The 17,370-nt window shown below is 40.3% G+C and overlaps 1 protein-coding gene and 1 long non-coding RNA gene across 3 annotated transcripts in view; one reads left to right on the top strand and one right to left on the bottom strand.

Annotated features, from left to right (window-relative positions):
* The window catches only part of LOC121091361, a 94,328-nt gene extending 79,051 nt beyond the window's left edge, over positions 1–15,277 (bottom strand). Inside the window, exon 1 of the long non-coding RNA XR_005828909.1 lies at positions 14,882–15,277. This is a non-coding gene — a long non-coding RNA (uncharacterized LOC121091361). The remainder of the gene's footprint in view (positions 1–14,881) is intronic.
* A 252-nt stretch (positions 15,278–15,529) lies between these two features.
* PPP2R5C (protein phosphatase 2 regulatory subunit B'gamma) overlaps positions 15,530–17,370 on the top strand; it is an 89,011-nt gene continuing 87,170 nt past the window's right edge. The window contains exons 1-2 of one of the 2 annotated variants that reach the window (XM_040599737.1): positions 15,530–15,643; positions 17,246–17,311. In XM_040599737.1, coding sequence (XP_040455671.1) covers positions 15,617–15,643; positions 17,246–17,311 — 93 coding nt within the window. In that variant the 5' untranslated portion in view covers positions 15,530–15,616. Of the gene's footprint in view, positions 15,644–17,245; positions 17,312–17,370 lie in introns of those variants that run through there. The other variant, XM_040599739.1, reaches the window with a different exon arrangement.

The raw sequence follows: 17,370 nt of genomic DNA, 5'->3' as shown, positions 1-17,370 counted from the left end.
AAAATAATTTCATTTGCTCGATGAAAAGTGAGGCTATTGGCGAGGATTAGAGGTATCAGACTTGAAAACTGACTGACAGTCTACTGAGGACTAGGAACCAGATCAGGCCAAGCTCAGGTATACTCACTTATGGCAAATGGCAGTAACAGGGAATACGAAATTTACTCCTGTAATACGTTGCTTACACCTTCACTTGGACAAAGCAGAGATAAACCAGATGAAGCCTTCAATTAAAACATGCAGACCAATCTTAGAAAAAAAACTTGCACAAGTTTGAGGACTATGCTGTGTCAAATAAAAAGCCATAGCAAGTTGCTGTCATCAGGAATAAGAAAGGAGGAGAAACTGTCCCAGCCATCCCCTGCAGCTCTGCCTGATGCAATACAGCTGTAAATTTCTCCATGTTCAGAGTAAGAATTCTAATTTCTAGAAAAAAATAAAAATCTAAATTTAGTCTGGCGATGATGTGGGCATTCATTTTCAATAGAAGGGCAGAACATATTTTACACACTTGTTTTCAGCAACTGACATCTACAGTGGATCACAGTCAATTCATTTAGACCTATGCTTGACACACTGAACATTATACTGTTCAGAACTAGAGGGCATTTTTCCTTAATGTCTATTATGTGTTCACCATACATGTTTATATTACTAACATGACAATAATTAGCGTGTGTACTTACTCGGTTATTTTGTTTTGCTTTCATTTAAAAAGTCAATAGGTTTAGCAATTGTTAGTATTCATAGAAAAGCCCCAGAAGAAAAGAAGAAAACTAAAAGTGGCTTAGAAAATGAGACCTACGAGAGAGATGAAGAATCTGAAAGAGTACAGGACTTGATAACTCTTTTGATACACGAAAGGTAGTTACTAAAAGATGATCGTCTACTGCTCAATGTATCCACTAGAAGAAGGACTGGAAGAAGCACAGGAGATACTAATTAAATCTTACAATGAGAAGAATTAGAACATACATTATAGTAATTCTTCAGTGGATGGGAAGCCAAGCTACAGACCTACTAGGAAGACTGTAAAACCTTCTTTACCAAAGGTTTTTCAGTAAATTTAAATGTGCTTGTCAGATTATTTAGGAAAGAAAAATAAATATGACAAGAGCTATAGGTTATCCTGGATTATCTCTTCATGCATACTTCACCTTTCCCTATATATTTATAATTCTTTTATGATCCTAAACTGGTGCGAGACAAAAATCTCTACTCATTTACAATCTTACTAAAATCAGTAAAAACTGGGAAAATGGTATTGCATCAAACAGGTTCACTTGTGTTATTAGTAATAATAATATGACATTTTTAGGAAACGGGATCTGAACTAGGTATATACAAAAGCTATCAATAATTAAGAAAAAATCTGTGACCTTTCTTGGATTTTTCTTCTAGTTACAAACAGATACACTTAGCACACTTCCTCTATGCTTTGGTGCACAGATTACCACGTAAATGATCAATGTGTAAATAATTCTCTTATCTCTCCTTAACTATCAGTTCATCAATAACACCAGGCAACACTCAACCTTGGGAACTCTCGTAACAATTTCTGAAAATTTGTTCACAGCACTGAAAGCAGTCACTAGAAAAAATAACTAGTAGTTACTAAAAAAAAAAAGATCAAATTCTCCAGCTTTGCCACACCACAACTGAAGCATTACATGAGTCTTCCAAATACAGTGATTTAAATTCAGTTGGGTTTATAACTGTCTTAAACTTCATTAGGTCACCTTATTTTAAAATGAAGTGAATCTGAGTAATTTTGAACCCAGCAAATTCCAACAACATTGTACAGAGATTTTTCCTTGCGAACTCCTTCTTTATGCCTTAGGTTTGCGGAGATAAAATCACCTTACTGTCATTGTTTTTGTAAAAGCATCTTACTCTTGTTTTAGTAGATTTTTGCAGCATGTTAAGAATAGTTTACTGTTTGCAGATGATATTTAAGCAATAAAATTCTGCATATGATCTCTACACACTAAAGAAATCCATAAAATCTATCAGATCTTCTATACCATGAATTGTTTCATTCAGATAAGGCTTTTTTTTCCTATGACTGTTGAAACTTGTTCCAAGTTGTATTTCTCATTTTCTTACAAATTTCATTTTCTTTGAAAACTTTATATGCAATTAAATAGCTGTTGTAATATCAGAACATGTGCCCTGGATGGTACAATTAAATCATTGTTATTATTATTACTGCATAATATTATTATATCTGCACTAACAAGATACTTGGCTGAAGGCATAACTGTACAGGCACGTTCAGTTTTGGTTTTAAATGTACATTATTAAGCAACTGTGAATAGATAACTATTGGCAGATGATCTTTACAGAAATGGCCAACAGCTTTCATAAAAAGAAGTACAAATACATTGTCAACAGAGACATTAAACTCTGATCTATTAAATATTTTAATTAGCATTGAGGCTTTTTTTTTTCCTTTTTTTTTTCTTTCTGTCTTTTTTTGTGTGTGAGGAGACCTGAAACTGATTTCAGGTTCTGAAGCACGACTACCCACATATTAACCAGGTGTATGAGTTGAATTTTTCCTACAATTTAATCAGCAAGTTGAAGAGGTATTAAGAAAAGCAAGAATGCAAATTATTTTGTCCTGTATTTCACCTTTCAGTCTCACCTTTGTGATACTGCTATGAAACGTACTCCACTTGCCAGCAACTATGGAGGACCTGGATTTTTAATGTCAGGGCTGCAACTAGCTTTCCTAATTCAGACACTCTTCACATAACGTAAGGAATAAAACCAAGAACGTTTCATATCCTAGCTTATTCCCCACCTCATCTTTAATACAAAGGGCATGTCTGAGATTGAGATTGGCTTCAGGATTTACTTAAACCACTAAGTTAGTCAGGATAGCGTAAAAAACCTTTCTGAATGAGCTAGTTCTGTTGGTAAAAGTGCTACAGTAGATGTAGCAATACTGATACTGATAAAAATGAGACACAGTTTGACTCGCTTAAGATTTACAATAAATATCACTACAAAAAAATTCCCTCCTAAACCAGTTTAAGATCCATCTGTACCTGTTTATCGGTACAAACTCTTTAAAGTTTCTTACAGAAGGATGAATACTAGAACATACAAGGCCTTGATGCTGGTCCTGGTCCTGAAGGTCAGAAAAAAAAGAAAAAAAAGTAAAAAAAAAAGAGCAGTCAGACCATCAGGGAGGCCAGTCTGCAGCAAATCCTTAGAGATTCTGTAATTCATACTGTCAGCTACCTATCAGGTTGGTTGCCATAGCTATAGCTCCTCGGTCCCTGCGTACTGCAGTAATACAATCTTGGAGCCACAAAGGCATGAAAACTGCGGAGATCTGTACCAGAGATAAACAGCCAAGCCTTTGGGTGTTTTGGCCAGCCATACTATCTTATATTTAAAAAAAAATTAAAACCATAAATTAAAAAGAACTTTTATTTTGCAAATGCCTTGGATCAAGGACTGCATGCCATTTTCTCCCAGGTTCATAATTATTTTCCCAGTGTATACAAACTTCCCATTCTAAGGAAAAAAAAAAGATCAGTACTTCGAAAGAGTGAGACTTTCAGAGACAGTAGGAACTTAACAGTAAAAACTGTCTTTTTTGTCTGCAGGCTTTAATTCAGACCACTTTTCAGGACAAATTGTTCAGTAATTTAAAAAAACCCCAAACATCTCCCCTAAATGATAAGACTGTAAATTATGGGTTTGAATGGCTTAAGTTCTAATGCAATAATTTTACTGTGCCTGGTGGAACTGTTAATCAAAAATGTTAAAACACTGTCCAAGCCAAACAAAATTCTCTAAATATTTTTGGCCATTTTTCTGGCATTGACATTTCCACTGACATTGATAGAGCTGCACCAATTTATAGCAGCATTCAGCTCCCCTAAACCCAAAACAGTATCTCACTCATTTCATAGTATTAAGTGATTTATATTATCAGCTACATTAGTGTCATTGTGTTAGTTGTAATAAATTATGATAGAAGCTACTTTTTTTGCTCAGACTCCATCTTTTGTAATAGTATTTTGAAGCAGTGATACAATATATTAATGTAGTATAGATTCTTAAGCATGCAACCTCATACCTATGGATCAATTTTAATGTCACATCACACATTTTACTTCTTTTTATTCCCTAAACCAGAAAATACCAAGCAATTTGCCATGGCTACTAAGGAGATGTTAGAGCTCAGAAGCTAGATAATGTTGAGATAGCTCATGCTGGAAGAACTAATAGCAACATAAAAGCCAGAGCACAATCAGTGAATACATTATTAACGATGTTTTCTTCTCAAATCAGCAGATGGACACTGAAAGGCTCAAGTGACTGGTAATGGGATACACTGCTTTTCATCTGAAAGCATCTCTCCAGATCTGCCTCATGGTGATCGTAACTATTTGACAGGTATTCAATAGCCAATATGTAATAACAGGTTTAGTCTAGCTTTTCTTGTGCAATCTGGTTAACAAAGTTGGCATGCTGTTTTCAAACTCAGAATTGAGTAGGCCAGAAGACTTGGTTATCCTTTCATGTCTAAAGGTTCAGCCCTTCAAAACAAGTTTGAAACCCAGATGCAAGTGGGACAATGGATTTACTACCCATATTACATTTGTTCAGTGGTTGGTTTCCATCGGTGTCTATTAGGTATTTTTATAATGACTAAATTAACTTTTAAACAAAAAAAAACCAAACAACAAAAACCAAAAAACAAAGATAAGAGAATCAACCTGAGATAAAAGGAAAAAACAATGTAATGAGACAGACTATTGCTTTCACAAAGCTCGGCATGAAGGACGTGTTCTTTTGTACACGCAAGAAACAAGAATTTTCAGTAGTGATACAAAGTATCTGTATTGTCAAAAAAGCATTAATAAATTGATAAAAATCAAGTGATTGTAACTCCCTTTTGCAGGAAGCCTAGAGAAGGCTGGCAGCTACCTTTTGCAATAAAACTTGCCATGTTCAGTGGTCTCCATGAGAATTTAATTTATTATAGGGTTTTTTCATGTTTACTGAACAGAATGACACTTACGTTTTCATGGAACCCAACTGAAATTAGTAGGGTTTCAAACCAGACGCAAAGGCTGCCTATATCACCTGGAATCTGACAGAAAAATTGGTCATAATATAGAAGCATTTTTCCTTTCAAAAGAAAAATACTATCAGGGTATATTTGGACAAAGCCTAGCAATACTCATCTGAGAAATAATTTATCAGTTGTTTTCAAACATAAGGTCAGTATCATATGAAAGTGTTTTTAATGAGATTTTTTTGGAAAACGTATTAGGCATGAAAGGGAATGTATGTGGAAAAGAGCTGAAGACATTTAGCTCTAGGTCATTGAGCTGTTGAATCAGAATTGTTATAAATACAACTATCTTATTTCCTTGGTATCCATGGACATTATCTTCAAGTCTAACTTCTCTCAGCTCAGTGAAGAACATGCAGACAGATCTTAAAGACAGGATTCAACCCTTTAGGTTAGATATGGCTGAACATGTAACAAATCTCTATCACTTTATACCTATACAATCCCATTACAATCATACTTCAATAGAATGACTGGAACTTTGTATTTAATATTTGTAATCACTGTTCTTAGAATCACAGCCAAGATTGCCTCCCTCTTTATTCTAGGCATTGTAGAGACAAATTGCAGTGAAGATAGACAAGAGATATAAAAGATATGAAAAAGAAACAGAAACACAGAGACTAACTTGCCAAAATCACACTGCAAATCAGTGGTCAAATTAAGAATAGAATCCAGATCTTCCAAACTCCTGTCCTTTGCTGAGTTCACACAGTGTTCCCCTGGGCTTTTTCTAAGATATTTTTGTTAGCCATCAGTGTTTATCAGTAGCAATTAATGTTAGACTATAAAAAGACCTTTTAAACACAAAGCAAATAAACTTACCACTTCTCAAAAATCTACTTCCTCTGTAACATTTACAGAACAACCAAAAAGTTGGCTCAGAGACTCTTGAATGTACCTGCTGTACCACACATATTGAAGGTTTACTCAAGCCAACAACAGCCTGTTAGGTAGCTGTATATAGCATACCAGCTTCTGCAGCAAACAGCACGCAGGAACGCAATGGTCAACATCATAAATGATCAACCTCAAATGACACTAGGACCCATATACAGCTGAGCAGCCTGGAAATGTACAGTCAAAGCTTGAATGACTACTGAGCCTTTGCATCTCATAAGTAATGTATACATAGTGAATCTTCTTTTTAATCATATAGCTTTTGATCATTTTCCTCTCATTCTGGCTTCAAGCCTACAACTTATGCATTTAGCTGATCTAGCATTTAATTGAATAATACTATTTATGAAGCATACTGTTAGGGAAGTATATAGCAAAACCAGACCTTTCTGTGAAAAGGACATTTCCTTACCAGCATTTCACATACAATGCCATGATACTTCAGTCCAGAGTTAAAACCTCTGGTTGGTTACATAATACAAGTAAATTAAAAAAAAATAATCAAAAACAAACACCAGTCTTAAAAGATTAGCTATTAGCTCATCTCATTTGTAACATTTTAGATAAATATTAAAATGCCTTAAGATATTTAGCAGAACTAAAATTCAAATTTAACTTAGTAAAGTAAGTTGCAAAAATCCACTTAACTTGGGGTGAGGAGTAGGATTTCTACATAAATATATGTAAAGAATCTTTTATTTATATATCTTGCATAGAAGCATTGAATGGTTTGCATGGGAAGGGACATTTAAAGTTCACCTAGTCCCCCTGCGTTATGCAGAGACATTTTCAACTAGATCAGGTTGCTCAGAGCCCCTTCCAACCTGACCTTGAATGTTTCCAGGGATGGGGAAATACATACCTTGTCTCATTTATTTACATACTTTATTTACCTTATTATCGTTATCCTCTTTACATATATGAAAGAGGCCTTAAAGTGCCATGGAGATTACGGACAGGCAGTTGCCAATCTGCTTCTTTTATATGCTAATAACAGAGATTTTCCATTTCAATGTATATTGAAAAGCAGTTAACTTTAGATCAAATGTGTGCTAATTTTTTCTCTGAAACAAAAATAAAGGAGTCCAGGAAGTAATCTGGGCATTTATTCTATAGATTAAACAACACAAGATAGGCAAAAGGCTGCCCACAAAATTATCTTGGCAGCCCCTGTGAAAGGAAGGGAAAAACAGCTCTCACAATTGATTCCTTAATCAATGTTACATGTATATGGAATATTTCTCTAAACAGCCAAGAAACATATGAACAGAGAGTCTTCTGATAAAATTGGAAAGAAACATGTAGGATAGCAATAAAAGCAAAAGCAGAGACATACAGCATGCTGGAGACACGAACTGTTTTGTGGAAATTAAAATCTGTAAGAACAGCTGTGAGTAATCAGCTCTGCTCACGTCAATAAATGGCATTTTCATGGATAGGAAAAAACTGTGGACAGCAAAAGAAGAGCATAAAGTTAAAAAAACCCTGAACCTCTTTTCGAAAGGAATGTATCAAGTATAACAATTATGCATCATGCTTCTGCGGAAGGCATGCAGGCAAAAAATCTGTGTCAAAGGCCTTGGGTTTTGACTTCCTAGCAATTGTCTTCCCATGTATTTTCTCTCAGTACTTTTATTCACCTGCCTGGTGTTCAAAAAAAATCCTAATATGCCTAAGAAATGATATAATGAAATGATATACAACTCATACCTATGCACAATTTTTAAAATAAATACTGAATGCAAGATGCAGACAAAGTTAACTTTGGGGCAAAGTCTGTACAGGCATACCAGACAGTTAGTACACAGCACGATATAAATACAGATGGAAGAGAAATCTGTAGTTAAGTTTGCCTAACACTTCCTATTATAAGGTTCTAGTTTGAAATGCTTATAAACTTTGCCAATGTTTAATTGCTCAGTCTAAATTCTTTTGGGGTATCTGTTTTTTTAAAAACCTTCAGTAAAAATGGAGCTGACACCTTCTAAAATGTGACTAAACAAAAATATTCTGGTTTGCTGAAGTTGACAAATTCTTATGACTCTTATGTTGAAAAACTCAACCTAGAATGATGGCCTCGGGATTTTTGCCATCCAGTAGAATCTACAGCTGAATTACAGACCAAGGCTCCCAAGACAACACATAAGGAGATTCTGAGTGCATCTATACCATCAGTTTGAATCATCACTTGTTTTGCTCCAAAGCCCTCTTCATTAGCATTCACTCTGTCTGCGCATGCTTGATTATTCCTTTGAAGCAAAATAACAAGGCTTCCTCTCAGACAAAACCTAGAAGCCATTCAGTAGCTAGATAAAGCTAGATAGCTCTAGGAAATGGTTTGAGTACAAAGTCTCCCTCCACTTGGTCCAATCCTCCAACATCATCCTTGCAAGCCTTTTACCTAGCATGCCCCTGTAACATGCCTCTCTGGTAACATGTCATAGCAGCAGATAAAAGAAGCAGATAAAAAAACCAATGCTTGCATCATACTGCTTATCTTGGACAAACAAAAAAAGGGTATTCATTACTAAAGAATTGTTTAAAATTGTTCAGATGTCTCCTGTGCAAAGATAGACTTCAAGGTGGCAGAGGAAGTCAGTGTGGCAGAGGATTCCAGACTATCACAGCTCTTGAAGAAAGGGGAACCCTGACTGCAGGAAACACCCTGACCACCGAAAGAGACGTGGTAGGGCAGCTCGATGCTGAGGGATTGCAGTAGAGTCCCAGGCAACGATAACTAAAAACAAACTTTATCCATCTTAAGGTACACAGTAAGAACTGGCACGATCACTGGGTGAGCACAGCAGAGGAGTGGTATTTGTGCTGCGTATGTACAAGGCTGAGGAAAGGCCTGCAGAAGACTATGAGGTCGCTCTGAACACCGCACAGTATAGACGCAGGCAGGCAGCCCTCGGGGGAGCATGTCAAAAGCTGTGCTGATGGAAGCTACTCCTTACGTTCTGACCAGGAAGCAGGGATTGCTCCTGAAGCAGATCAGAAATCCAGTGGATGCATCATCTGAGAAGGTGGCCACTTCCTAGCATACTCGGAAGCAGATCCTCATGCATCTACAAACTTAAGGTACTTGCAGGGTTAAGTCCTGAGTATGCCTTCCGAGTATGTCTTTCAACTCTTCCCACACTGAGATAAAAATACATAGCTATATTAGCTATGACAAATCCTAAAAAAGGCAGAAAAAAGTATGAAGTGTTGAAAGAGAAAATCTTGTATGGCATCAACAGGAGGTACAGTTAATTGGATCTCTTCATTCGTTCTATAAATACCAACTTAAGTAAGATAAAAATGAAAATGTAGGAGACTTAGCTGCAGTCACCTTTTTGTTACTAGTCTCACTCATCTGATACAAAATTAATCTTCCCTTTGGTATCATGTGGGAAGAGGGAATGGTAGTATGTGAATAGGAACATTGCACTTAATGCAGCAAAAACTGTAATCAACAAAGACTGCTAAAAATTGCACCAAAACACACCGTAATAACACTCAAATTGGATACAAAAGAGAGGTGAACAATCAAAAATAAACTTGTCCCTTATACCCTCTGAATACTGGGCACATCCAATACATTTTAAACAGATTATAGTATTATATTTTAAAGTCTCTCTCATTGTAAATACGAAAAGTAAGCCCACAAAAAACAGTGGAAACATAAAAACAGACATCCTAATTTCACATATGTTACCAGCAGAGTTGCACCTCTTTGAGTTTATTTTCCTGGAAAGATTCAACTATATGACATGCAGGAAAATCTTGCTTTTTTGATCTTTTTATTTGTTTCACTGAGGCAGAAGAATATCAAGTGATTTGCACAAAATGTTTTAATGTTATTATTTTTGTAATTCCCATCTCTATGGAATTTGGGTACCAGCACACAAGTGCACTTTGATAGGAACTGGCATTCCAGATAAAACAAATGGCTCATCTGGCTTAATAGCCTGTCTTTTACTTTGACCACCATTTGAATTCCTACATGTAGGTCATTTTAATACTTAATAAGCACTGTGCAAACTCTGGCCACAAACATGTAAAATGTTTTAGCTATCATTAGATGTTATTAGATATTTTTGTTATATATTATTTGTCCAGAACATTATTGAATATCAGTAATGATGCCTGTTGTGGTTTAACTCCAGTAGGCAGCTAAGAACCACACAGCTGCTCACTCACCCCCAGTGGGATAGTGGAGAGAACTGAAAAGGTAAAACTGTGAAATTTCATAGGTTCAGATAATGACAGTTTAATAATAATTTAAAAAAAAAAAAAAACAACAAACAATGCCCAGCCAGTCCCCAAGCAATGGCAGCCCTCACCACCCTCGCCACCCCTCTATCCAGTTTTATTGCTGAGCATGACATCACGTGGTATGGAATACCCCTTTGGTCCATTGGGGTCAGCTGTCCCAGATATCTCCCCTCTCAGCTTCTTGTGCACCCCCAACCTACTTGCTGACGGGTTAGCGTGAGGAGCAGAAAATGCCTTGAGGTTGTGTAAACACTGCTCAACAATAACTAAGACATCCTTGTTATTAACATTGTTTTCATCACAAATCCAAAACATAGCTAGCCCCATACAAGCTACTATGAGGAAATGTAACTCTATCCCAGTCAAAACCAGTACAATGCCTCAGTAACATTGTGTGAGTTCTCCATGCTCATCATTTCTGTTTTTCATGCTCATTTTGAAATTAAGCTGGCCTAAACCGAAATCCAGAATCAATGTGCTAATGAATATGGACAGTAGCTACTGACAACATCTAATACTGGGCCAGTTACCAGTCATATATGAAAACATTTCCAACTGGTCCAGGGGCTCCATTTAAGCTCTGGCTTGAGCACCCAAACCTGGCCGGCTTTGTCAGAGTTATATCTGTATCCAGCCCAGTCTCCTTCCAGCATGACTTCCTGACTGAGCTTCCTAAATGGTCCTCAGGCATACATGGGAGGTAGTCTTGTCTCTAGCTCTGGTCTCCTGGATGAACCTTACACCTATGTTATAAGTAGTCCTCTCTCTGGGCTTGTCTCCTGTAAGCCTGGACTGGCATTATGGATAGTCTTGTCTCTATTCTGGTCTTTGGCCCTGTCTCCTGTTGTTCCTGATTGGACTTCTTGGACGGACCCCTGACTTGTTATCCTGCCTTGTCTCAGACTCGTGACTATCACCATGCTGACCCCACTCCTGCCCAGAAAGGCCCTGCCTTTGCTGCAGCCACTCTCCACTCCCAGTTCTTTCTCTCTTATGGAGCAGCTCCACTCTTGCTGCTCCCCAATAGAAGACTCATAAGTAAGCTGACATCTGGCTTTGCCGATAAGCCTGTAGAAGCTTACTGAAAAGGGGACGTAACATGAGCTTTCAGTACTTACCTGAAGGAAGGAGAGTCCTGAATTTTTAACAGAAGTGAAAACTCCTAGCAAACATTTTCTATAATGCTATAATTGCCTAAATAACTGATGTTATTCGCTAAATTAAAAATAAAATCTTATCAATTTTTTAAACTTAAGAGGCAAGAAAGAATGAAAAGGTTGAAGAACAGACAAAACTGAAACATCTGTATTTCAATGCAATGCTTTTACATAGTCACTGAAAATTCTTAAAGCTGAGATTTAGATATTACAGCTAGAAGGTATCCAATACTGACACTACTACATGTATGTATGATTGTGGTTCTGAACGCGTACCTCTGGGTCTGTGTTAAGTGATGCCAATAATCACCATTTGTAACTTTGTGGTCACACACAGGGCTGAAATATCATGTTGTTTACATGCATGTAAGTTCTAAAATTTGACATGTTACTCATCACTTCAAGAGAGTCTGAATTAAATACAGTTTTGAATAAATTTTTTTGTAACCTTTACAACACAGCAGATCATGACAGCAGGGTGTCCAGCACGCAGGGATATTAAAAGAACTGAGAAAAATTAAAGCCTTACAATTTAGCTTGAGAACAGCCCAAGAATTCTTTAATGTAATTCAGGATAGGCAGAATAAATCCATGGTAGCGGAGAAGGTCTCTGAAAGATGTTTAAGGTTTTTTGTGAAGTTGAATATACTGGCTTTGCAGCTTTTGATGCTAGGTTGCATAGAAGCAGAGTCTATTGCAGGGGCTGATGAGGCAGTTTATTCCCTCAGTTTCTTCAGACATAATCCAGCAGTTTCACTAATCCTGACAGGAAAGTTACCTTAACTAGTAGTTTGGCATGCACAAGCATGGAAAAAATTCTTAAATCTCAACCCATCTATTCCAGCCTCTTTACTGCCAGTGGTGCTTCAGTTTTCAGTTCTCTCTTTACATCTGACACAAGAGTGCCAGAAAACAGAAGAGATCTGCTTTAGTCAATAAAAAGTGTTTTGAGAAACAGCCTGCCAATGTTTGACAATTATGTACGATGATGACAGTTCACTGGCTTCTCAAACCTTGTCCACAAGCACAGTTGCACAGCTTCACTTGAGCCAAGTTAACAGCTTGCTAGCAAAAGGTCTCATTGTCTTCCCTGCTCAGTTAGTTTTCTGCTATTTTCACAAGTTAAACAAGCATATCACCTAATTAAACTAGAGAGAGTGCATGGAAAGCAGTAAAATCATACAGCTGGGGATGGAAGACGTTATCCCTATCACAGTGACTGTGATCTATTCAATAAATTCAGGCCAGAGTGTGACTGCTCAACCACTGTTTAAAGGGATTTAAAAAAAAAGAGAAAAAAAAGAATATTTAATACAGCTGGAAAGGACTAACTGTAAATATTCCCTTTTCAGTGGCACAGTGGACATGTGGCCCAGTTTCAAGCTATTAAATATTATCCAGGCGTTTTACACAAGACTTGAAATTATTTGGTGATCCAACTTTTGCAAGTTTAGACAATTTAATCAATACAGTAAAAACCGCAAATTGGTAGCTATGCTACATGCATTAGTTTTTGCTATTTTAATTACAGAGATAGCCTAATCAGCCTGAATCTGTTCTGGTTTTTGAAATCATCTAGTTTGCATGAGACATGTTCATATGTTAATGCAAATATTAATATAGTCCTATTCACGCTCATATTACATCACCTTATTTACATAATCCTACTCTGTAGCAGTATAATTAGGCTTTCAGTGACATACCACTGTAGCAAAAATAAGATTTTGTCTTAGCACCGCATGAAGATGGAAGTCAGTTGTCTTATTCTCATATTTTGTGAAGACACTAGTGTATACAGATGGAACTATTTTTCTTGCAAATCACCTCCACCCACTGATTATTTCATATAATACAGCAGGCCTTGAGAAACACAATTGCTTTCTGTTACTGGTGAATAAGACTCCCCAGCAAGTGAGGTGAGGGGGAGTCAAGTTTTCGCAAGAGTTTCTACATCTGTGGTCACAAAGAAAACCTCCTAAATGTTAACTGAGTCAGTGCCATCTTTTGAATGTGTATTCGGTCTGACATATTGATTCAATGTTTCCCAACCAACAGCAAAATAAGGACAGACAATTTTCACTGCTGCTATTCAGATGTACTTGGGTAACGATGCTGACAGAGTTTTTCCATTATTTGGAAAAACTACGAGCACTAGCAAGCACAAAGGAGGCCAAGAGCCAATGAGAAACTCATTAAGCTGCTTAAACTGATCTAAATCTAGGCTGTTGAGGTCACATCCCGCCCCCGCCACATATTTCCACCCCCTTCCTTCAGCCAATGCTAGTGTTTACAGAAGCAGGTGGTGGTGCGCCAGTTCAAGGGAAAAAAAAAACCCACCAAACAACACATCACTTTGGGTGGTGAGTTTTCAACCTGATCAATTCTGTGAACTGGTTTATGGAGCTGCACAGTATCAGCACCAGTGCAGAGGAGGGAGATAGGAGCATAACGGCTGGGAATGAAAAGTAGTTTAAGTTTCTATGAAACCGAAACGTATCAAAGAACTGGAAGCCCTCATTTAGCCTCAGCTGTACAAACCCCTTCATACACAGATCAAACTCCAGACTACAGATGGAGGTGACTTCTTTCCCTTACTGTCTCTTATATTGTTCAAAATCTGTATTTTTCTGTTGGTCAGAAGTCTCGTTTATTAGTAGTAACTCATTCATGACTGGCTCAGAAGCACGATGGTGATAACTGTACTTTGTTTCTAAATCCTCAAACTAGAGAAGATTAGGGAAAGGATAAGAGGCAGACATAATTTGTTTTCTAGCACTTAAGAAGTAGGAAAGCAAGAGGACTAAAGCAAGAGGAAGCAGCTCTCCATAGTCAGTAGTCTTCTTTGCAGTGCCTGGAAAAGGGAAAGTTTCTGTCATTTCACCACAGCAAAAGCAAAGTGTTCAAATATAATGGATGTAAGCTGATGTTAGATACCATCACATGAGACACAAGTGGTTATTAGAAATCCCAGTTCCTAAAAATGAGAGCACAGCTGCCTGCTCATGCTGGTTTTGATAAACTTGGATAAGGAAGTAAGAGAGATCAGTTTCACTTTTATGCTTGTATTTTTCAGGCTGGAATTTTTTCTGTCCTTTAGGAGCACAGCACAATTATGACTTGAAAAGAATGTCCAACTTAAATGCTTTATGTCTTGGCACTATTATAATTATTAGTACCCCCGTGCTCTTTCCTCAGCTAACAGCAATTTGGGGCTTAATCTAGCCATGTTTGTAAATTTTCCAGGAGAAGTATATGCACCTTACTCCTTTTCCCCCCCAAGAGGATTGTTCCGATTTTTGCATTCTGGCTTTGAAAGATTAAAAAGCGATTTGTTTGGGGGAAAAAATAACCTCTGCTCTAGGTGGGCATTGTGAAAAAAAGCGCACCTGCACCCAGACTTTTAAAAATAAACAAGGAATAAAGATACTGCTATAAAACCAGGCTGCAACTATGCAAAGCTCACCTTTTCCTTATCCATATACTGCAAGCATATATTGAAGTCCTCAAACTGATGATGGCCACACCGGATATTGTACGAGAGGGCCAGCATGCTTCAGCTATGCCCTTGCACGGGTTTATTTTTTTTCTTCCTTAAAACACTTGCCGCTCTCCAGCGACCGTCTCCCGGACCCCGCCCGGCGGTCCCACCTTTCCCTGCATCCCCAGCGGCGGAGCCCGTCCCCCTCACTCGGGAGCGGGCTCCGGGAGGCAGCTCAGGCTCGGGGGACTGCAGGGGCGGCCGCTTCCTACGGGGCGCCACCCGGCTGAGGGAGATGCCGCCGGAGGCCCGGGGCGCTGTAGGGAACTCCACGCGCCCCGCCGCTTGCCCTCAGCTCGGGCTCGGGCTGCGGGGGCGGAACAGCTCAGCCCGCCAGGCCCACCTCGAGGCGTGGCTGGCGCGGCGGGGCCCGCCCCACAGCCCGGGCGGAGCGGGAGGAGCCCCAAGCCGGGCCGGGCCCCACCGACGGCCGCCGCTTGGCAGCGTCGGAGGCGGGAACCCGCGGCGCGCCCCGCCTACGAGGTGACGCTACGAGAACTGCGGTTCACGTGACGCGGGCGGCCAATGGGGCGGCAGCGGCTGCATGACGTCGGGGGTGGGGGGAGGGCTGAGGCCGTTGCCGCGGACGGGAGAGCGGCAGTTGGGGGCGGGCGCAGCGCCGAGCGGGGCCGCCGGGGGTTGCGCCTCCGCGGCGCGGCCATGCCGAATAAAAACAAGAAGGAGAAAGTGAGTCGGTGGGGTGGGTGCGGGGGGGTCGGGCCCCGCGGGGAGGCTGTGGGGTGCGGGCCCTGCGGGGAGGAGGGGCTTGGGGTAGAGCGCGGGGGGCGGCAGCGGCGAGCGGAGCACGGGGGGTGGCGGGGCGCTCCCCGCCGCTGGTGAGAGCTGGGCGAGAGGCAGTTCCCTCCCCTTGTTGCTGCGTGCCGGCCCCCCGCCTTCCCCCGGGAGCGGGGCGCTGGGGAAGGGGCAGCTCCCGGTGTGGCCTAGTCCGGGGGTGCCGTGGGGGCGGGGGGCGGTCCTGGTATCGTCTCGCCGAGCCTCGGGGGCCGCCCTGCCGAAGCGGCGACGCGGAGCCCGTGGCGGGCGGGCACGGAGTTGGGGGCAGCCGGTGGGGGGAGGCCGCGGTTTCGGGGTGCGGGGGTGTGCTGGAGGGAGGGGATGGGGCGCGCTGCCTCAGCCGTGCCTGGCGGGAGGGTGGGGGTTGTGTGGGGGGGTGTCTTACTCGGGGGGCGTGTTTTTTATGGCGGCAGGGCTGGGGGGTGCTAGCCCCCGCAGCTGCCTGCCCCGTCCCCGTCCCGGGACGGTCCACCGTTGCGTGGCAGCGGCTGCCTTGGGAATTGTGCCTGGGGGATCGCCACAGGCGCTGGGGGAGCGCTCGTCGCCACCCCAAACCTTTTCACCCCCTTTTCCCCGCAGCGGGGGAGGATTCCGCTCTGGCCCCGCTTTGCGTCAGTTTTTCCCGGCGCTGCCGGGAGCGGTTTACCTGGCAGCCGCGCGGGGGGCTTGCACAAGTGGCAGTCGCAGAAAACTTCTGAATTCAACAGCAAGTTACCTGGGGTGGCTTTGTGTTGTGTGACAGGCCGTTAGCCCTGTGGCTGGAAGTCAGGAACGGTGAGGTATACGGTCTGCCTCGTCCGGACCTTTTTTTTTTTTTTTTTTTTAGCAACTTGTCTTTTCAACATCATTTTAAAAAATGAGATGTAGGGAGGTTGGGTGTTGTGGTCTGTGAGGGATTGTTTGTTTTAACTTTTCCTCAATATCCTTGCTACCTTTGATACTAAAAACACTGAGACTTTTCTGAGAATATCGAATTGTAACATGCAATGAGTGAAGGCTACAATAACTGGGAGGGAGAAATTTGAGTTGTACGCCCGAGTCTAATACTAGATCTTTTAGCCCTTAGAACAGAAAAAATAATGGAAGTGTAGAATAGGTGCTGCACTGATACTAGTTTCAGACCTAAAACAAATGTAAATATTCCTGAAGCTAAAAACCAGAGACAGTAAGGGTGAGTTCTTAGACATGGTTCAGATCACTTGCATTCTTTGTCCGCTGCCTACTTACCTACATGAAGACTTATCTTTATGTGCTTTATGGGTGAATTTTGATGCATAAATAAAATTCTAGAAACTTTCTGCAGATAAAAAACAGTTTAAAACAGTGTTGTAGAGACTGTTAGTTCGGTATTAAGATCTTCCAATAAAACAGTATCTTTTTTTGTATCATCAAATTTAATATTCTTAGTGTCTGAAAACCTCTAATTTCTTGACATGAAAAATCTATCTAGATGTCCTTTTCAAAATAACTGAGACTGCGAACTTTTTTTTTAAGGAACCTGCAAAATCAGTCAAGAGTGGGAAAAGTGGCAAAGATGGGCAAGATAACCAAGAGCATGAGGTAAATATTACTAAAATATGCAGCCTTTTCCAGGCAAATCTGTCATCACATCTGAAGAG

The sequence above is a fragment of the Falco naumanni genome, chromosome 7 (genome assembly GCF_017639655.2).
Source record: "Falco naumanni isolate bFalNau1 chromosome 7, bFalNau1.pat, whole genome shotgun sequence".
Taxonomy (NCBI): domain Eukaryota; kingdom Metazoa; phylum Chordata; class Aves; order Falconiformes; family Falconidae; genus Falco; species Falco naumanni.
The sequence above is the reverse complement of the archived record's forward strand: the minus strand, read 5'-3'. Positions and strand labels throughout refer to the sequence as shown.